The following is a 22,936-nucleotide window of genomic DNA, read 5'->3' on the forward strand; positions in this document are numbered from 1 at the left end:
CTGTTTTCAATCTGGGAAACACTGAATACTACCAAATGAAAGCCGCCCACTATTTCCTTAAATTATGCATGGACTTGCATGGAACTTTCCTCTGCCCCCAAGAAGCTGGCCATGAAAATCCCTGCATCACTTCCTAGCAATTCACTTGAGTGAAAACACATTGTGCTAAGATTTTAGAAACATCCGTTGTTAAGGAAAACAAAACTTTGCTTTCTTTGAAGAACTCTCCTAGGGATGAGAGTGCAATATAGAATGCCTGCCCTACCCATAAGAGACCCTGGACAGTCATGATCCTATTCATTCCCATTTTATTTGTACCCTTTCCAAACTCCTGTGCTGTATTTAAACAATCCTGGGCTATACCAGAAAAAAACTATTTTACCACCACTCCCATCCATCAATGTTATGGATAATTGTAATGGGATTTGAGGAAGGGGGAGGAAAACCACAAAAAAAATCAAGTGAAACTGACTTGTTTTTCCAAGAACAAGGTTCATAGCTCCCTAAATATGCACCAGGAAACACAAAACTAGCCTCCCTTCTTTACTGCAGTTTTAAGTCTTCCCAGCTATATTCTGAACATCTTTGTCCTACTTTGGACACTGTGGTGTAGCAGGAATGCCAACTTGCTACGGCTTTGTGACTTCATTTTTTAGGAAACACTGCAGAGCGTCATAACTAGAAGCCAGGATAGGCTACAACATAGCAGATGGGTATCATGAAACTTACATTGCGTGCATCAAGGCATTCCTGCTCTCATTCTGCATGAGCACAGTTTACATCATTTCTCTGCTGTATGGTGAGGAAGGAGAGCCCCGTCCTCATTACACAACACAATGCACACACCTTGCCCATGCAGAAAGGGATCCATCTCCTCCATGAGCAGTTCCCTGCATTTGTATGGGGGGGTGTTTTTGATCACTGCCACTATGAAGATAGGGGTGGGGCTGAGAAGAGAGTGGGGGACTGTGTGCTGGTTGGAAAAGCTTCATGGGCTGGGTCTGGCCAATAGTTTGTCAATTCCGTGTCCCTGCTGTAAGCAGACAATTTAGGGCCAATTGGTAAATTACTTCCATAGTGTGGTTGCACTTTTCAACAATCAGTTCTCGTTTCTCCAGAGCGTCTGTACCCAGAGTACTAAATGGTTCAAACGAGACGACATAGTTCAATTCCAAACCAACAGGAAGTGCATGCATCCACGGTGAGAATCGTAAGATGAGATTGCACAGGAACAGCAGATTCACTGCTGAGGTAATGCAAGGATCAAAACCCCTGGTGCTCAGATATCAATTAGCTTAGGCACCTTCTTCTTTCCACCACAGAGAAAGATATGGCAGGGGCACACCACGCTTATCTGTATCATTGCAGTATACTCTTTCCTCCCAGGAAGAACTCTGTAAGTCAAGTGGCCAATTGTAGAAGCCCCACCACACCGGGGCTGAAGACACCTACCAAAGCAACCTTGCTGAATCTTAGGCACATCTGAGGCTCAGTGCCTGGATGGGACATCGTCAGAGATATCCAGGTATACAGGCTTGGAGTTCTGAGTAAGAACTATCCAGCTGGCTCCTGCAACAAGATTCTGCTCCCTCCAAGCCATTTCAAGACCAAAGGAGTTTTACCAGGTGTCATTAATCTTTCAAAGCAGAGATGACAAACTCCAGCTGGACTGTGGAGTGCCCAATCAGATCACATCACACCATACTGCCAATATTTAAAGTCACAAATAAAAGACATGACAACAGACAAGTTGACTTGCTATATATTATCAGACCAGCTGATAAGAAGCAACATCATCCCTTTAGGAAAGAGTGTAATAGGACACTACAGTTATTCCATCTAAGAACAACAATTCCTGTGTTCAGCATCTACAGCAGGTTAAGAACATATAGTTTCTTCCCTTAGTTTTTTATTTAAAAAGTTTTGTTTCAGTAATGATTTTCCCTTCAAACTCTGAAGTCTACATTACAAAATTAAATGGCCACTTGACTTCTGGTGCATTTATAAAGATGTGATGTTAGTGTGTTGAGACACTGTCCAACAGGGAGGGTATCAGCTCATCCCAAAATGGACAAGCGAGATTTTCATGATGGGGGTGGGAAAGACAAGAATTGAGTATGCAAACAGTTTAAATCATCTAAACAAAACAGAGATCAGCAAGCTTGATACAACCAGAGATTTCTCTTTGGTACAATGTTGAAAGGGAGCCCTCATGTGTTGTCTTTGAAACAAATAATGTCTGTCTGTCTATTTTAAAAATGAATTAGCAGTCTAGAGATATTTAAGACTGCTCACTCTCAAAAAAAAGACATTGTGTTATAGTCATCTCAGTTTACATTCACCATTCACCCTTCTATCCCTATAAAATGGGAGAGGCAGGGTTCTGTTCTGATGACCAACTGCTTGACAACTATTCCAGACGATATTTCAGTTTTTAAAAAGGTATCTGTGCCCGAGGCTGGAGGAAGGTTGCAATGTTTGGGAAACAGAGACAACTGCTGTAAGTTGTGAAGGGAATACCACAGGATCTTAACCAGAGCTGAGATTGCCTCATTTATATATAAGTGCTCAGCATGGATCTGAAGAGATCTGGGTTCAAATTGCTGCTGGGTCACAAGTGCAGCAGAAGTCAGAGAGACACTTACTCACATATGCCAGGAAGGGATTTCTTGTGCTGCTGCTGAATGTGTGACCTGAATGTGTGAACAAGCATCGTGTGTGAGGCAATATTTAAATTCTCTCTGTAGGATTTAGATTTTCCCTGTAGGATTTAATCTATAAAGGCTCACTTACACAAGGAAACCACCCACTGACGCTGATTGCTGAAGCTGTGTGATATAGCATTTAACATCTTCGCTCCCATGAGGGAGACTTTGTAGATCAAGGACTGCAAATAATTTTGCAGGTTGGAAGTTGCTATAGAAATTCTTCGTAACCACCACCACCACCAGTCCTTGCATCTATAAATAAATACAAGTTATTTGCACCTTTGAGGACTCACAATAGACAAGATAAAGATCCACTTGTAATTCAGATAGATAAAGCCACGGGATAATTTTTGGCAGCAACTCTTTGACAGTCTCCCCCTCCCTATACGATTTCTCTCAGAGAACGTGGTTGACAAAGCCCGGCAGCAATCCAATAATTAACATGGAAGGGCCTGTAAACCTCTCCTCTGTATATATTAATCTTTATAAATACAGTAATTCTACACAAAGTGTAGAAAGACATTGTTTATGAAAGCTTTGTCCTTTCAGAGTGTAAACTTGCTGCCCTCTAGAGTCCTCCAGCTCAGCAGAGGTCCCATGGCACAAACCAAGACATGGGGGAAAATGGCCCACTGTCAATACAGTATTTCTCAGATGTCTGCCAACCTGACTCAGTCAGGCTCAGCCGCTCCTCCTACAAAGCAGGAGACACTTGTTCAGTTAAAACCAGTCAGCTCAAAATGACTGCATCTGCCAGTTTAGACAAAACGTTAATATCTCTGAAAGGTTCTAGGTCAAAAGATGGTGTATGCGGCAAGTCCAGCTGTTGCCAATGTTGTCAGGGGTTCCTTGGCCAGTGAACAGTCATAGCTCGTCCCTTCCAGACGCTGCGTCAAGAGAGGGCTGAGGTGGCAGAGCATCCTTGTTCTGGGCATCTGTGTGGATCTGGCCCTGCTGCCGGGATTTCCGAGAGAGGGTTCTGTCCCAGTCAGTGGCTACGGTCTCATTGTCCCAGATGGTGGATGTCTCTGTGTCACTAAGGTATCCTGGCTGCCCAGTGTAGTGTGTTGGATAGACCAGCAGAGGCTCAGCAGAGAAGGCTTTCAAGTCTCTAGGTTCATAGTATTCCATGTACTTGGCACTAAAGTGGAGAAAACAACAATGTCAGCATGGCCACAGATACAAAAGGGAGTACAGTGGTACCTCGGGTTAAGTACTTAATTCATTCCGGAGGTCCGTACTTAACCTGAAACTGTTCTTAACCTGAAGCACCACTTTAGCTAATGGGGCCTCCTGCTGCCGCTGTGCTGCTGGAGCCCGATTTCTGTTCTTATTCTTAAGCAAAGTTCTTAACCTGAAGCACTATTTCTGGGTTAGCAGAGTCTGTAACCTGAAGCGTATGTAACCTAAAGCGTATGTAACCCGAGGTACCACTGTATTTTAGCACTACACCTTAAAGCCATGGGGATTTTTTTTGTCTTTCATATTTCATAACAGATAGGTCAGAGCTGTTCAGTTGAAAATCACTTCTTCAGTGAACTCAGCCTCAATCTATTATTATTATTAGTAGTAGTAGAAGTAGAAGTAGTAGTAGTATTACTATTATTATTACCCACCTTTCACCCTAAGGTCTCAGGGCAGGCTACCACAATTAAAACACAATATTAAAAACAGTTTAAAACAACTTAACCATCACAGAAATGAGGTGGGTCCTAAAAATACACATCTGCACTATCAGAAGCCAGAATAAAGAGGGGCATCTTCAGCATTTGTCAAAAGCTGCATAATGAAAGTGCCACATGTGCCTCTGTTGGGAGGCAGCTCCATAACTTTGCCCTCTCCTGAGCCATCAGCCCCCCAAGCCTCTGAGGGTGGTGGGAGAGCCCCCAGCGGGCCACCCTGACCATTTCAGCACCAAAGAAGATCTGTAGGGAAGGAAATGGCCTTTCAGGTGTTTGGGGCCTGAGCTGTTTAGGGCTTTACCACTAACATGAGCACCTTAAATTGGGCCTGAAAGCAAATTGGCAACCAGTGCAACTATTTTAAAACATATGAGATATAAACAAAAGCCCAGCCAGCAATCTGGGCACTGCATTTCAGATCAGTTGACGTTTCCAAATCGTCTTAAAGGGCAGCCCCACGTAGATCATATTGCAATAATCCAAACTCGAAATTATCAGAATATGGAGTACAGTGGTCAAGTCTTCTCTGTCCAAAAGGGGATGCAGCTGGTAAATCAGCCAGAGATGGGAAAATAAAATAATAATAATAATAATAATAATAATAATAATAATAATAATAATAATAATTATTATTATTATTATTATTATTATTATTTATTTGTACCCCGCCCATCTGTTGGGCAACTTCCAACAGAGATTAAAAATACATTAAAACATCATTCATTAAAAACGTCCCTAAACAGGGCTGCCTTCGGATGTCTTCTAAACGTCAGATAGTTGTTTATTTCCTTGACATCTGGTAGGAGAGTGTTCCACAGGGCCGGCGCCACCACCGAGAAGGCCCTCTGCCTGGTTCCCTGTAACTGCACTTCTCACAGTGAGGGAACCGCCAGAAGGCCCTTGGCACTGGACCTCAGTGTCTGGGCTGGACGATGGGGGTGGAGACACTCCTTCAGGTATATTGGGCCAAGGCCATTTAGGGCTTTAAAGGTCAACACCAACACTTTTAATTGTGCTCAGAAATTTGAATTGTGCTTCCTCCCCACTGAGGCAATCAGAATTTGGTTGAGTAACCCAGGAGGCAGGTGCTTGCTTGCTTACCACAGTGCTATGCAGTATGGTGCAAACCTAGCTAACTAGTCCAATACAACTCAACCAGCACAACTAAACTTACACTGGGTGCTTGTTGTACATGATTGGAAGGAATTCATCAACAGGCAACATCTTGCTGAAAGGTTCGGCTCCTATCAGCTTCCGAGCTCCTTGCAAGGAGAGGGCATAGCCCAGCGTCCAGTAAGAGTAATCAGCTTCCACAAGGTTCATGACATTGGGAACAGCCTTTTCTGGACGCTCCACCTGCATCCGTTTCCGGCCAATGTATCTAGAAAGAAAAAGACAGGTGGTTCTGCCATGGAATTGACATTCCGTTCACATACATGTCACAGGTATGTAGGCCCACGAAGCTGAATCCAAGCATGTGTGGACCTCATCACTGCCTGGATGGAAAACCACTGGGAGCTCCATGGAAGCTGTTTTGAGCTTTATCAAAGAAACATGGAGATCTAAGAAATAAACAGCCAGTCACACACAGTTCATGACAGTAAGTTCATGTTCTGCTATAAATATTAGAAAGAAAACTCAAAACCCAAGTGAAATTGTCTTAAAAATGAGTTTTGCATCTCCAGAGAGGGCAGCCCAGTGGGGCTATAAAGCCACAGCAAATGAGAGACCAACGTTCCTATCTAGTAGAGGTTGCCTGGTGCATTTCTGTATGAGACGTTGGCCAAAACTAATCAGACACTTTCCAATCAGTTTTCACTGGTAGTAAGCAATTAAGGGACCGTCTACAAATAAACTGCTTTAAGTAAAAGGCCAAACTTCCTGGAAAAGCGTGCCTTAATTTCCAGACTTTGGGGAAACATCTGCATGTGGTAGTCGTGCTGGAATCATGTCAATGAAACCTCCTAAAAGCCACCATTTTTCTCCACTTTCCTAAAGCGAGAGCTGATCAATTATTAGGCATTCTTCTCTCCTATTTCAGTGTTAGGTGCTTTTATAGATACACCTATGGATCCATGGAAGGAAGAGAAGACCTTTCACAGGCAAAATCAGAGAAGACCACTACTTACATGAGCTCCCAGTCAAGCTGGGCTCTTTCGATATCATCCATTAACTTTGTGAGCTTCTTCTTGAACTGGTGCTCAAAGCGCACGTCATCTTCAATGACCAGGACTTTATCCAGCTCCTTGTCTTCCACCTTAAAGGAATAGTTTGTGGGAGGAAAGGAACTGAAACTGACTCTGCTTATGGTACCTGGAGCTGTATTGCCCGCTGTGGGACAGCTTGAAACTGTACCAGATGCAGAACCAATGCCAAATTCTTTTAAGCTGCATCTGTGCTACACATCCATCTACCTGTTGCAACATTATAATTCTTATTGATTATTTTGAGGCTCTGAAAGTGACATAAAGGGCCAAGGGGGTAGAATTTTCAAAGCAGGTGACTCTGTGCCAGAAGTAAATTGCTTTTGCAAATAATTCAGCAATTTCAAAAGTAAGGTTAGATGTCAACATAACATGTCAATAGTTCTCAGCTGATTATGCCAAACCCTGCCTCCATCTGCCGCCATTTTGTTACTGACAGGCATCTCATTTTCAGTGCTCTCAAAAGACTTCCCCATACATCCCAGGATAATTACAACCAAAACAAGCAGTTAACAGACTTCACCTCCTTCCAGATATAGTAGTGGCTAAGAAAACAGCCAATCTCTCCTCTAGTCAGCACCCTTGAGGAGTAAGGATCCTGGTAGCCAGGAAGCATGTCTATGTTGAGCGCTTTCAGCTGGGTTGCATTCAGTGCTCTGCAAGGAACAAGGGTTAAGTCACCTAAGCATAGGTTTTCAGGATATGAAGAAAGTCACTGCATGCAGAAGAATGAAGTGGTAGAATAGACTGCACCAGTTTAGACTTCAAGGATAACATCATCTAAATTCTCTCTTCTGTTAAAAACTCTCTGCCAATAGAAAACCAGCACCAAGTGGCAATAACTTTTCTTCCAGATAATGCTAGTCTTCTATTTGCAGGATATTTTTTTACCTGGATGAACCTTTACAAGTACTGTATTTTTCGCACCATAGGACGCACTTTTCCCCCTCCAAAAATGAAGGGGAAATGTGTGTGCGTCCTATGGTGCGAATGCAGGCTTTCGCTGAAGCCTGGAGAGTGAGAGGGGTCGGTGCGCACCGACCCCTCACGCTCTCCAGGCTTCGCACACCTCTCCGCAAGCAGCGGGAGCCCAGCGCTGGACCTCTCCGCAAGCAGCGGGAGCGCTCCCGCTGCTTGTGAAGACTTGCTTGCATGTCGAAGCCTGGGCGCGCTGAGCTCAGCGCGCCCAGGCTTCGCGGACCTCTCCGCAAACAGCGGGAGCGCTCCCGCTGCTTGCGGAGAGCTGCCTGTTTGGGGGCTGGGGTCGGGGGAAGCTCGAGCTTCCCCCGCCCCAGCCCCGCGCCTGGGGGGGAAATAATTTTTTCCCCTTTATTTCCCCCCCAAAAAACTGGGTGCGCCCTATGGTCCGGTGCGCCCTATGGTGCGAAAAATACGGTAGTTACCCCACCACCTCCCGCCCAGTCATTCTTCCTTTCTAGTCTGAGAGCTTTAATAAGATTAATCTGCTGTTGACATGGCCTTGGATTTGTTAATCAAGAGGACTGTGTGTGAGAGGAGAGCAAATCTCAGTATATGAGACGGTATCTGCTACTTGACTTGGAGCCAACGGCAAGAAACCCTGCTATCAACATCCTCTTTAGAACAATGGTCTCTTGTGCAACTATAGAAAGCTTTGGGTATATGAAACTGTCTTGACAGTTCTACTTAACAACTGCATTTCGGTTAAGAGAGGTGGATTTAAATACAACAGGTACAGGAATCTAACAGCAAAAATTTCCCATGGAAGCTCCCAGGGAAATATAGACTATGCAAGCAGCCCGATAGCGCTCTATTTCTCCAGGGGATTGAACTCATTAAAATTTGGTTCTACAATATTCTAGTTCACAAGCTATACAGGAGTATTAAAAGAAAAGGCCAACTTGAGAATCTTTTGTGCATCAAAATATACTGCAGATCTCTGAGAGCCTCTTTGCTCTTACAACCCCTAAACAGTTTAGATAACTTGTAAGAGTCAGAATAACCTGTCCTCAGATGAGCCTCTCCTCTGTGCATCTGTATGAACCACTGATCAGACTGGATGGAGGGAGACCATGAGCAGCTTCTTCTGAAAACAGGGAATTCTGCTCTGTCTCTCAGTGACCAGCTGCTCCAATTTCCCAGTTCAGAGAGATGCACCAAAACTGACCAGACTCAGCAGAGGCTAGTTGGAAGGCCAGAGCAGCTGACTCATGCAGAGACCTCATGCAGAGACCCTCATCTCTGGCTCCGAGAAGCCTGCCTTTCTGATAGCACACTACTACTCACTGGCAAACGATGCATCACACACTCAATTTCCGCTAGCCATCTAATTCACAGCACTGAAAACAATCTAGTGGGGTTGTCAAGACAGAATGTTCAAACGTTGCATCACCCAGTGTTTATAATTCACAAATGGCAGCACGTTAATAAAAAAGACAAAATACCATAACCATCTACTCACGTTCCATCCACAGCTTCCACTAGTTTGACTGCAATTTCCTGCTCGTACAAAGTTCGCAGCATTCTGTCCCGCCTGTCGTTCCGGCGCTTGAGGTTGATCATAAAAATCTACAGAGAAAGAAGCCAGGAGGTTCAGTGCAAATCTGAACAAGGCAATGGGACATTTGCGTGACAGAATTGAAAAGTTTATGTTTTTTATCAACATAATCAAAATATAATCAACACCTAAGAAGTAAAAAAATAAAAATTTAATTGTTCAAACAAGTGTAAAAGTAAATTTGAAATGGAAAAAACTGCTAAGAACTCAAATAAATTGGGAGAAGAGTTGATAATTCTACACTTGTACGTATGAACATAAGACACTGCCTTAACTGACTCCTACCTCACTATTATCTACACTGTGGCTTCATTCCCACATACTGTAATGCTATGTCATGTTGTAATCATGGTTTGCTCAGTGAATAACATCACCTTACAGACAAGCAAGAAAACAAACTACAGTGGTACCTCGGGTTACATACGCTTCAGGTTACAGACTCCGCTAACCCAGAAATAGTGGTTCAGGTTAAGAACTTTGCTTCAGGATGAGAACAGAAATCGTGCTCCGGCAGCAGGAGGCCCCATTAGCTAAAGTGGTGCTTCAGGTTAAGAACAGTTTCAGGTTAAGTACGGACCTCCAGAACTAATTAAGTACTTAACCCGAGGTACCACTGTATAACATGTTTCCCCACAGCTTGGTTTTGTTTTCCAGCTGTTCTTTCCTCATGACTTTCTGGCTTGATGAGTGTGTGGTCTGGGGAAACAAACCATAGTTTGCTTAACACTAAACCAGGGGCCAGCAACCTTTTTCAGCCGCGGGCCGGTCCACTGTCCCTCAGACCATGGTCAGCCGGACTATATTTTTTGGGGGGGGGGAAATGAACGAATTCCTATGCCCCACAAATAACCCATAGATGCATTTTAAATAAAAGCACACATTCTACTCGTGTAAAAGCATGCTGATTCCCGGACCATCTGTGGACCGGATTGAGGAGGCAATTGGACCGCATCTGGCCCACGGGCCTTATTACTGCACTAAACCTTAGTTTTTAAAAGCCAAGGTTTGTAAACCCACAACAAATCCTGGCTTCACTTTAGTTTGCTGACAGAAATCAAGCAAGGGTTAGTCTGCCTGGATGGGTCTGCATGTTCAAACATAGCAAAGACTAAGTCAACCGCCAAGACTAAATTAGCTCTGACTCAGGATTATGTCAATCAGGTAAATGTCTGGCAGCAGCTGTCCAAGATTTCAGGAAGTTCAACCTGGAGATGCCAGCGATTAAAACTGAGACCTTCTGAATACAAAGCACATGCTGTACTTATGAGGTATGGCCCTTCCCCAAGATGCGCATGCATTTTAGTTATTCTGCTGGGACTAAGAACACATTGGCACCTACTTTGTCTGAACTCAAGGTTTATCCTACTATTTTTTAAACACACACACCACCGCCACTAGTAAACAGTGGGTGGAAAGTTTGTGTGCAGGTCCTTGTGTGCAGGTCCTTGGGATGCCCTCCTTGCTAAAGGCAAGCCTTCAAGTATTGGGCGCAGAAACAAGCAGACAAAAATAAAACCAGCTTGTGCTCCAGCTCTTCCTCCAAACAGGACACAGATAAATAAGGCTGGCAAATAATGCAGCCACAAATCAACAACATATTTTAAAACACAGGTCAGGCAGGCAGGATCAGCTCCAAACATAGTCTGTCTGTCACAAAACCAGGCACTGTCTCTGCATTGAATTATACAAGCCATGTAAACAGAGAGCCATCAAGGCTGGAGAAACTGGGCACAGCTCCTTCAGGGTTGAGGACAAGTGACAAGAGGCAGATTTGCATCAGTCCCTCCCCAACTGCTGAACAGGATTCAATGGTCCTGTGGGGGGCGCTGTTATTCAATGCACAGAAGATCTCTGAACTTTCTTTAACCCACCTCCTTGTACACGGTGTTCTTCTGTGTCAGTGGTTCTCAAACAGTGGGTCTGGTGGGGGGGGGGGCACGAAGACCCTATGAGGGGGAAACTCCTGCAGGCAGGAGGTGCTTTCTCCCCGCCATCCTCTTATCAACTATCACCTGAATAGACTAAAAAACAAACTTACCCTCACCCAAGCCAATGAACTCTCAATGTTCCACACCATATTTACAAATGCCATATCATGCTTAATGCCTCATAAGCACAACAGGATTTGTTAAGAAGGCAGTTCAGAAAGAGCCACTGCGTAGTTCTTATGATAATCTCCTTGTATGACTTTAGGAGGGAGCCAGAGATGCCAATACAGGATGGCTACAATTTACAGACACAGATCTCTGCAGATTCACCTGTGGAATGGAGGAGTGAGTCTGGGTTGTGGGTCCAGGAGGTGACATTAAGATGGTGTGGGAAGAACCTGAATAAAAGAGCCTGATAATCACCATTGTGGCCCCAGGGTTGTGCTTGCTTTGTATCTATTATGCAAGCTAAGAAAAGCATACTCTCAATAGTATTGCGTGATGTAAACTGTGACTTTCCAGATGTTGCTAGTGACAACTCCCACCATCCCCTTGCATTGGACATCCTGGCAAGGGGTGGTGGGAGGCGGAGTCCAGAAACATCTGGAGAGTCACAGATTCACAAAACCCTGATTTAAACATTTAATGTCATATCATCACATTATGAGTTTCGAAACCCCAGGTAAACCCACCTAGCTTCAATCACACTTTAGAGCCTGTTGTTACAGCCATGGTGGCTTGGAGCCTGATCAAGACTGTGTTCTCAACCCAATGCCATGATCTCTGTTTTCAGCAGAACTGTGGGATACACACACAGCTTTGCTGATAACTGTGCCAATGTAACTAGAGTTAGTGCTAACAGAAGCTACTCACACAGGTTTGTGTGGTGGGTAGGGGGGAACTTTGTTTAACCTCTCTTGCACCCACCAATTATTGTCTACGAATTCTAAGCTGTCCTTATCTCCAACCACATCTGGGCCCACTTGGAATTCTAACACCCAGGTGGGGATCGGGTGGAGAGAACACCACAAAAACCGCTGGTGGGGGCCGTATTTGTAAAGGAGAGTGGCTGGATTAAAGAAGCAGCAAGAACCATCCCTCACAGCCCCCCATATATTAGTGTGGATGACAGAAACATGGATTGGGGAGCTGCACTGTGCTCTTGTAAAATGTTGCTCTATCCTCTAGAAAACTGTACAGTGGCACCTCAGGTTACAGACGCTTCAGGTTACAGGCGCTTCAGGTTACAGACTCTGCTAACCCAGAAATAGTACCTCGGGTTAAGAACTTTGCTTCAGGATGAGAACAGAAATCGCGCAGCGGCGGCGCGGCGGCAGTGGGAGGCCCCATTAGCTAAAGTGTTACCTCAGGTTAAGAACAGTTTCAGGTTAAGAACAGACCTCCGGAACAAATTAAGTATGCAAACAGAGGTACCACTGTATTCGGCATTAATTGCCGTCTTCCCAAGGAGAAAGAAAAAGACATTCAACATCTTCTTTTCACATGGAGTACCCCAGGCCATAGTTGAAAGAATATGCACTGTGCATTAAAACACACAAACACACACACAAACACACAACCAAAGAAAAAACATACAAAAAGCTTAAGTAGTAGCAATGGTCCACTATAAAAAAAGTCCCAAAGCCCCAGTAGGGTAAAAGTTTTATTAGGACCAACTAAAATGTTGCACAGTAATGACAGATTGAAGAACAAAAATAATACCATAGAAATGTGCAAAAAATAATAATCAATATTTAATTGGTTTTAATTATTTTCTTGCCTAAGTTTTTAGCAATCCTTGTTTTTATTTGTAAGTCTCCTTGAGTTCCATCAGGGAAAAAGGAGGAGTATAAATAAATATATATAATAATACAGATCAGACTATAGCTGACTTTTTCAAGCCATTTAGCTTAAGTCTGCCATAACCGCTTATTGGATTTTGCCCTGTCCCTTTTCACTCCCACAAAAGTTGGCATGCTAACGCAGACATTTTCCTGTTACCTCATCAAATCCCATCTTGTCTGGGTGCTTTGGAGGAACTGTGACCTGCTCTGAAGGCTCCACTGGAGGACGGTCAACTGGAAGGGATGAGAACCATCAAAACAGGTGAAGAAAGAAACCCTTGAAGTTTGCTCACTTCTCATTGTGGGGGGCAACTCACTTATTTAAGTGTCTTTCGGGTGACAGTCGCAGTATGCTACTGCTTATTACATATATTTAAAAGATCAAAAGCTTACCAATAATAAAACACAGGTGTGCTTTGTTACAAAAGCAAAGTACCACTTGGTTCTCTCTGCACTGGAATATCTTGTTGCAAACCTGGACTGTATCTGCAATGCAGATGGAGCATCTGAACTACCGTATTTTTCGCCCTATAGGACGCACTTTTCCCCCTCCAAAAATGAAGGGGAAATCTGTGTGCGTCCTATGGGGCAAATGCAGGCTTTCGCTGAAGCCTGGAGAGCAAGAGGGGTCGGTGCGCACCAACCCCTCTCGCTCTCCAGGCTTCAGGAAGCTATCAGCAAGCCTGGGGAGTCGGCGGGAGTTCCCACAGGGCTCCCTAGGCTGCGGATAGCAGCCTGCCGCCCGGCACGCGGGTCGCCCTGAAGCAGAGCGCCCCGCGCGCTGGGCAGACATTGACTAGCCCCACAAGCTCGGGGGACAGCGGGGAGGCGCAGCGCCGCCATCCCGCTGTTCCACGACCTGGTTTGGTTTCCACGACCTGGTTTTGGGGGGGAAATAAAGGGGAAAAAATTTCCTTTATCCCCCCCCCCCAAAAAAACCTAGGTGCGTCCTATGGGACGGAGCGTTCTATGGGACGAAAAATACGGTACTTTTGAAGGATATTCTGGCTGGGCAGATTCCTAGTTCTGGTATCCTAAAAAATGAATCTGATACAATTTGGTATCATATCAGTATGGCACATATTGCTATTCTGAGGGACTTCACTGGGAAGGTCAAAGCCCTAATTCTAAAATTTGGCAGCACTGCTAGTTAATACTAATGGAATTCCCTCGTAACTGGGATTTGCATATACACTTCAAAATTTTGGTTTTAGTTGTGGCATCAGCCCTAATTAGCATTAACCATGGTTAGCACTGATGCCGACTTTACTTTTTGGTTCAAGACTATTTGGAAGTGAGGGCGGGGAGAACTTGTGCTGGGCGAGCACCTAGGTCCACAGCACTGGGCCCAAGTCAGAAAGCCAGTTACTTACCAGACTAGGTTCAGGGCACTGATAATGGTGTACAAAGCTGGAACAAGGATTCAGAAAAGATGGCTTCATCCCCAACAGCCCATTGCCCCCTGCAGGAGAGGGCGTCCTGGAGAGGCCATCCTATCAGGGGCCCGAAGCCTGAATCAGGCCTTTAGTTGGCTGCAACATCCTTCTGGAACTCCCTTGCATTGCATATCAGACAGGTTGGTACTTCCTTGTTGTCTCTTTGGTGCCTGCTAAAGGGTTTCCTCTTTTCAAAAAGTCTTATAAAAATTATCCCAGTTGGTACCTGTCTTATATTTGATTTGATTGTATGTATGAACTCACTCTTTAAAATTTGTTTTAATTATTTTATATATGTTGTTATATTATAATTCACTTTGGGATGCCACATGGGAAGATATTCACAACTGAAATAAATAACAATTATAATAATTTGCAATTCCTTAGTCAACGTTGTAAGAACTCAGATTAGGTACATCAATATTTTATTTTATTTACTTCATTTGTATCTGGAACGTAAGTATTTTGAAAACAAAGACAGCAATTAAAATCCTTTTTTTAAAAAAAAAAATCCTTCCTCTTCATAATTAAGGAAGACAGACTCTATTATGATCTTATCATCGTTATCTAATCAACTCTCATTGCTTGGCCTCACAGCCCTTTCTGGGCAGTGGAGGCTCACAGGTTGGTCCAGTTGCCCCACTGTGGCAGCATCCTAAGGCCAAATGGCGACTGCTGGCGGGAAGCCTCTCTTGACAGTGTTGCGAAGTGTGCTTTTACTTACTCATTGCCTCAGTCAGAACATGAACAACATTGTCAGCCTCTTCCTCCAGCGTCTGGTGAGGTTTCAAGGGCACAGGCAGGAAGCCATAGTGTTCTCTGTTGCAGATGTACATCTGAATGTCTAGGGATAGCGAGAGGGGAAGACATGAGGAGGTGGGCAGGGGAGTCTGTTCTCCTTGACCCCTTTCAGATTGTATTTTGGATTGGTCCTGCAGGCAGAGCGACAGCCTGACTCCAATTAATCCCTCCTAATCAGTACAATACAGGAGGCTGCATGTCCCGTCCCATTTAGTTGATTGACAGGATGGAGAGTCATGGGGGAAGGGAGCCAGCAGTATCTATTGTTTTCTCAAGCATCTAATACATACTAGGCACTGCGCATTAATTCCAAAGCAGCTATAATTCAGATAAAAAAAGTGAGTTAAGGGGGGGGGGGGTAGAAGCAGCTTTGCATTTGATAGGAAGAACTAAAATGAACTAAAAGGGAGTTACAGCAATGTCTATACAGGAATAATGCTGAAAAGAATCAAATGATTGAAAAGATCATTATGAAAATATACAAATGGAAGAATGGGGGAAATTGTGGAGTATGAATTTGAAATTTACTGATTGTATAGCATTAAAAGATAATTATATGAAAATGATGTACAGATGGTATATTACACCTGAGAAAAACAGCAAAAAATGTATAAAACAGGTTCCAACAAATGTTGGAAATGTAAAGAAAAAGAAGGCACTTTTTCATATGTGGTGGAACTGTAACTTGATCAGAAATTATTGGGATACGATTTATAATGAAATCAAGAAAATGTTTAAATTGACTTTTGTTAAAGACCAGAAGCTTTTTTATTAGGCATTTCAGGTCAGGAACTGCCAACAGAAAAGAAGAAATTATTTATCTACATTACGACTGCGGCTAGGATGCTAAAAGCCTGGGGTCAGCAAACTTTTTCAGCAGACCTTGTGAGGGGCCGGACTATATTTTGAAAAATATAAATACCCTGCAAGCCGGTCCCACAGCTGCCTCCGGACCTGGAGGAGGAACGCACTCTGCACAAGCTCAGAAGCACGTCTCGGCGCTGCTCGCTCACCGGCGTTGTTGACAAGCAGCAGCCGCTCCATCGGCCCGTCCCTGCAGAGCTCCCAGCTGGTGCGCACCCATGCGCTGCAGCCCATCGTCCAAGGCTCAACCTCCAGCTGCTCCAGTGCGGCCACCGAGCTGGGCACCAGGCCAGCAGGCGTGCCAAGCTCCAGCTGAAGCCCTGCGATGTGCCCACCACAATGCCCATGACGCGGCCCAGACCTGCTGCCCATCCACTGGACTCACTGGAACTTCCTGTAGCCAATCTGAAACCATGCCAGCATCGCCGCCTGCCCAGAACCTGTGCCAGCATCGCGGAAGTCAGTCCCAATGCGGCGAAGCATCCGCAGCAGGCAGGGACTGATTGAGCGGGCAGCAGGTTCCACAGGCCAGATTTATGAGACGGGGGGGCCGCCTCCGCCCCCCAGGCCTTAGTTTGCCTACCTCTGTACTAGCCCAAAGATGGAAAAGTGAAGACATACCAGCCAGGGAAGAATGGATACAAAAACTAATGGAATGCACTGAAATGGCAAAATTAACAGAAAGACTCAGAGATAAAGATAATAGCGAATTTTAAAAAGAATGAGAATCATTTATGTTGTATCTACAGAATCAATGTAAAGAAATAGACTCACCAGCAGGGTTTGAATAAACTTTTCCAATTGACAAAAATAAGTATAAAAGCTATAAAGGTGATGTTTAAGTAATGAAAGATAACAATAATTAATACATAATTTATATAGAGAATTCATATGGAAGTATAAGAAAGAAAGCAGGGCAAGCCAATATTGGGAAAAACCAGAAGAGGAAGTTGAGGGAAGTCCAAGGGCGGGGGGAATTGGGGGAATGTTTTCTCCTTTTTGCATTTTGATGATTAGATATGTTGTAATATGTTGTAAAACTTAATAATAATAAAAAGAAAAGATTATTATGAAAAGGACACCATAAAAGAGGAGGAGTTTTAATCACTTATTAGAGGAGAACAAGGGCTCTCTCTAAGGAGCCTTGTGTGGCCATGCCAACTTTACCAGCCCCAAGGAGAAAGCAGATTAAGAGGGAAAGAGGAAGCAAAGTTACCTGAGTTGCAAGTGCTTGATTGGTTTAAAAAAAAAGATTAGATGAATTGTGGGGGGGGGGGGGGATTTACTTCCTACACAGCTTTCTCACCTTGTAGAAAAAGAAAATTTTAATAAGATGTTATATAGTGTCATCTTCACACTGTCTAGCAAAGTTATACCCCCGATGTCAGTGGAATATGTTGGAAATGTGAGGAGAAATTGCAGATTGTATTCCTGTTTCGTGGATATGTGAGAAGATTAAGAATGCTTAGGAAAAGATTACTAGGAATATATACAAGAAATAAAAGGATATCACATACATATGAATCTGCCACTAATAAGTCTTCCATTGGGTGAGATTACGACACTGAAATTTAGTTGGGATTTTAAAAACTGGCCAAAGTACTGTACTGACAGCAGCCAAATGGTATAATCCAATAGTTCCAACAGAATGAGAATAAGGTAAAGGTACCCCTGCCCGCACGGGCCAGTCCTGACAGACTCTGGGGTTGTGCGCCCATCTCACTTAAGAGGCCAGGGGCCAGCGCTGTCCGGAGACACTTCCGGGTCACGTGGCCAGCATGACAAAACTGCATCTGGTGAACCAGCGCAGCACACGGAAACGCCGTTTACCTTCCCGCTGGTAAGCGGTCCCTATTTATCTACTTGCACCTGGGGTGCTTTCAAACTGCTAGGTTGGCAGGCGCTGGGACTGAGCAATGGGAGCGCACCCCGCCGCGGGGATTCGAACCACCGACCTTTCGATCGGCAAGCCCTAGGCGCTGAGGCTTTAACCCACAGCGCCACCCGCGTCCCAGAATGAGAATGAGAATAGATGGATAATATTTGGTGTGTAGCTGGAATGGCAGGCAGAGCCACCCAAAGCCGCTTGCATTGGACTGGGGGAGATTTGGACTGGGTAAAGGTATATCCCGAACCATCCCTGCTGGTTTCTGTGGGCTCCAGCCACCTGCAGAGTGATGTCGGCAGACTTGATTAGCTTCAGAAGAGTTTTGGTGTCCTGTGACTTCAGACCAAGAATTCTGCCTGTGGCAAATTCAGGATTACAACTGAAAGCGTACTGAGGAGGAAGCAATAGCTAATACTGGTTCCTTGTGCAATGCACATGTTTGAAAACCCAAGTTTGCCTTCACTCGTTCAGCCTTCACATTTGTGCTTCAATAGAACAAGATGTGAAACTGCTGTGCTACCAAAGCACACCAGGCTCAGTGAAGAATGTCATAACCAGGTGCAGGACTCAGCCCAATGTCATTAGCTACCCATTAGGCAACAGACTCCGGATACAGCTCAGCACAGCACTGGAACACAGGCCCCTTGACAGAGACACTTGGGATGAGACCCAAAAGAAGAGACAGCTCTAGCTTGTACAGTGGTACCTCGGGTTACATACACTTCAGGTTACATACGCTTCAGGTTACAGACTCCTCTAACCCAGAAATAGTACCCCGGGTTAAGAACTTTGCTTCAGGATGAAAACAGAAATCGTGCTCTGGTGGCACGGCAGCAGCAGGAGGCCCCATTAGCTAAAGTGGTGCCTCAGGTTAAGAACAGTTTCAGGTTAAGAACAGACCTCTGGAACGAATTAAGTACTTAACCTGAGGTACCACTGTATTGCTATTTTTGCCATACCAGTTACACAGTGAAACCATTGCGTGTGCACATGTGATTCTCTCCTGAACATGCGTGTCCCTTCTTTAGTTGGCATTTGAGCCTGCTGTAGATCAGGAATAGCAGCCCTAATAGGAAGCAGAAATTCAGGCTACTCAGAAGCTGACTTCCAATGTGAAGTTCAAAACAGATAATTCAAGCTCTTACTAGCCCTTCCCACCCCTGCTTGCACCAGTAGTCCCTTTGTTTTGATTTTCCAGGAGAGGGGAATCCAAGCTCAAAAACTGAACATTTTCATGCAGACACAATCTGCTGAGACAGCTACAGCGCCACAGATTATTAATAGCAGAACCCCCAGGTATTGTTTTTAGAAGTGTGGGTTGCCTCTGGAAAGGGCTGTTGTGCATTGGCCCCATTATGAACTCTATTTTCTAAGGCAACCAGCTGACTACGATTCTTGCCAAACCACAGTTCAACTGCCAGGTATCATTATGGGGAATGGGTGAAAATATATCTTGATGTGAAGGGATTGGGCAGTGATTTAATCCATTACTTGCACATCCAGCTCTCTCATTCCCCAGCCTCAGGCCTGCTTTCCTGTGTAAAACTATTTCCACGATCATTTCAAAGCAATACCTTTCGTCCTCTTTAGTAGTATCATCTCCTTTCAAGTCATTTGCTTTGTTTTCCTTTTCCCTCTCTACCCGCTTTCCTTTTCCCTTGTGCCTCTGATCATAAACCCGTGTGCAGCATCTTGCTTTTAATCTCAGTAGGGTATTCAATAACATGTTAGACGTTTTATAAGTCCGCTCACCCTCATTGGTGGGCGGTGTTGTGGCCAGGCCCCAGCCCCATGAGTGATCTGACAAATGGCAGGCCAGATCGCCTGGCTGCCAGCTATTGGCCAATGCCGGAAGCTCTTGGACAGGTGTTCTGCTGGCAGCGGGTCCAAACAGCCAATGGGGACGCTTGGACCCACTCCCCGGGGTGAGTTGTGGCCTGCCTGGAAGTCTTTCCTGCCTTTTTTGTTGATCTCCTGCAGACCCCCCCTCAATCTGTTTCCTTTTTCTTGTGCTTTGGCCTTGCTATGGACCAAGTTGGCCATAGTATTAACAGGGGTGGGCAGGAATTTTTCTGTTTGGCAAACTGGCACTGGCCATCTGGTTTTTGCCTGGTTTTGTTACAACTTTGTTAGGTGGTAAGGCACTGGGTGAACCTAGATCTTTGGTGAAGAGGAGGTTGCAGCCTCTGCCTGCCCCTCCGTTAGGAAAAGGGTATCCTCTTAAAAGGATCCGGGAGGAATGGATTCTGTCTGGCACCCAGCTAGGGCCATACCACTCCTCCAACGGGGGTCCTGCATTCTCTACTGTAACCAATAAGGGGAAGATTGCCCTTGAGTTGTTTTGCTTTCGGAGGGTGGGTCGCCACTGCCAATCGCTCACCCACCTGCCACTACTCACCCGCTCACCACCGCCACCAAACACCAGCATTGCCTATCAGTCTTATACATGGAAAAATATGGTAGGTTGTTTGCTCCTTTGTTTAAGGATCACATCATTAACACAGGACAATTATGCTTCTGCTTAATGGTTCAAAGTGAAACCCACTAGCTACAAATTGTGAAGGGAATGGCTGATCACCACATGGTCCCTTAGTGTTCATGCATGAGTACAAAAGACGGCACATGTCTACTGCCATTGTCACTCTAAACACTGTTAGAGTTCAGGGTTTTTGTTTTTAAAATAGTAATACCGTAAATTGTTTCTCTTCAAGTTGTCACAAATAGGTAATTTAAACCCTCCCTGGTTTCACTGCATTCTCCAATCCGTTATTCCATAGCTAGTTCAGAAGTCTACCTGCTTGTCGACTTGAGAAGGCAAAGACAATGATGTCATCAAAGGTCCAGGTATAATCCTGATGTGGGGGGTAAAACACCAGTTTATCTGACGCCTCTTTTCTCAGGTCAATCAGGAATGTGGAGTGAACCATTGGGACTGCAAAGCAACCAGTCCTCTTCCACTCCCTGATCAAGGCATAATCTGGTGTTCTCTTGTAGTAGCCCTAGAATAAAATGATAGCACAAAGCTCATTAAAACGAGAATCATTTCAGCTAGCAGCAAAAGCCCACAATCTGAAGGTACACAATCTGTAGGACTGCCCAGATCTAGAAATCCAATCGCCTAACAAAAGCCTTGCAGCACCTGTTTATGTTAACTTGTTTTATGCAACAAAAAGAAAGAGCACCAAAAGTCAGACAAAAGGAGCTAGCTAAGTCTAAGCACATACTATCTGTTTTATTTTACCCCATTTAAAATAATTCTTGGCCACCTTAAAACAACCCACTCAAAAAAAGAAAAAAGATAATCAGCCAACCAAAACAATTTCTACAGCCCCAGAGAATAAAACAGCCCTCATATGACACTGATAAAGATTAGAGTTGGTATCTTTGGTAGCCTGTTCCAATGTGGTGGTGAGAGTACAATAATGTCAGACCTCTTTAGATTTCCACCTCACGTGGTAAAAAAACATAACAGAGGGAGTTTGGTTAGGGTTGCTACCTTTGTTGCATGTTCAGACCAAGAAACCTCCCCCCTAAATAAATTCACACTTGACTCAAATTTTAGTTTGGTTTTTGGCAGAATTTAGGCCACAACTTTATTGATTACAGAAAGTGGCTGGTTGCATAGGCTCTGGTTCGACTAGCTCCCTGCCATGCAGGTAGCGCTGACCCAGGGTTCCAGCATAGCTCAGCCAAGGGTGAACACCTGGATAAGCGGAAAGCCGGGAACGGGCTAACTCTGCCACCCAAATGTCCCCCTGGACTCAGGCACGGGCACAACCCCCTCTCAGGGGATGACCAAACCATCGAGTCCTTTAATTCCTTTAACAGAATACCCTTCATATAGGGATGGTGAGAGCGTTCTCCCATCCCTATCACCTGAACCAGAGCCTATCCGCAACCTTACAAGTTGTGACGATTGCTGCGCGGCAGGAGAAACCCAAATGGCAATAGCCAATCAGCCAAGTGGGGAAAATTCCTGCCGTGCCCCTGTCCCAACGACAGATGACACATGATGGCATAGCAAGGTCAAGCGCAACAAGCTCTAAAAGTAGGGAGAGGTGGGCAGGTGTTCCGAATGCACGGGCCGAAAGAGGAAGCTCTGGGTCGCGTGCATGCGTATATATAGGTCCCTCAATCCGTTTGGACTGTGCCCCATTGGCCAGATGGAACCCAACATCGAGGGACCTACCAATCAGGTATTGTGGCTGACCAATCTTACCCACCCACAACACAGGGGATCGGTCTCCAGGTCTCACCGCAACACGTGCCCTCTTTGAGGGAGGACACGATTTCTGGCAAACTATATGACAGGGTTGGGATCATTTTTTCCCCATTTGGTACTGAAGTGACTTCAAAACAATCCATTACAATCTGTTGCAGCCTAACAGGATGGCCCCTCCTGAATTTGTCCTGCACGCACACACACACACAAACAAACAAATTTGTAAATGTGCCTGTGCTTGGCTACCCGGAGCTTAAATATATGACCTTCACACACCCTTTCAAAGACATGCATTTGGAGAGGATCCCTAAACTTGGGGGAGAGAGAAAGAACCTGAAATATAGGACAAAACTGTATCAATACAGGACGTAGCATTTTCCACTGGAAAATGGGACAATCTTGTATCATACAGGACAGGTGGCAACCCTAAGTTTGGTTGATAATTTTATGAAGTTTGGTGCTTCACGCCGCCAATACTACTTTGGACTCCAAAGACAAGCACCCCAGAGAACACACCTATTCCTTTAAAGAGGGGGATATAAGCCCACTCAAAAGAGGCCCAATGCCATCGCCCAGACGGAACAAATAAATGATAACCACTGAACAAGCTCAGCATCAATAACACTTCCATTGTACGCAGTAGGATTGCCTGAGACTGAACACTCTGCAGGAAATACTTGGACCAGCAAGTATTCATGTCAATTTTTGAGAAAGGAGAGTGTACTGGATGACGTACGGTGCCTTTGAAACAGGCTGTTTATTCAACTTCCGGAGGCGGCGCAAAACGGCAATGGCGGTCCTCTTTACTCAGTGAAGAGGGGCT

General features: G+C 44.8%; 1 protein-coding gene across 1 annotated transcript in view; it reads right to left on the minus strand.

Annotated features, from left to right (window-relative positions):
- Positions 1-1,746: 1,746 nt before the first annotated feature.
- COLGALT2 (collagen beta(1-O)galactosyltransferase 2) overlaps positions 1,747-22,936 on the minus strand; it is a 59,733-nt gene continuing 38,543 nt past the window's right edge. The window contains exons 5-12 of the mRNA XM_081915099.1: positions 20,686-20,890; positions 15,063-15,182; positions 13,060-13,136; positions 9,035-9,141; positions 7,118-7,250; positions 6,520-6,647; positions 5,565-5,771; positions 1,747-3,849 (exon numbers count right to left, since the gene is read on the minus strand). Coding sequence (XP_081771225.1) covers positions 3,573-3,849; positions 5,565-5,771; positions 6,520-6,647; positions 7,118-7,250; positions 9,035-9,141; positions 13,060-13,136; positions 15,063-15,182; positions 20,686-20,890 — 1,254 coding nt within the window. The 3' untranslated portion in view covers positions 1,747-3,572. The remainder of the gene's footprint in view (positions 3,850-5,564; positions 5,772-6,519; positions 6,648-7,117; positions 7,251-9,034; positions 9,142-13,059; positions 13,137-15,062; positions 15,183-20,685; positions 20,891-22,936) is intronic.

The sequence above is a fragment of the Podarcis melisellensis genome, assembly GCF_964234715.1.
Source record: "Podarcis melisellensis genome assembly, chromosome: 6".
NCBI classification, from domain to species: Eukaryota; Metazoa; Chordata; class Lepidosauria; order Squamata; family Lacertidae; genus Podarcis; species Podarcis melisellensis.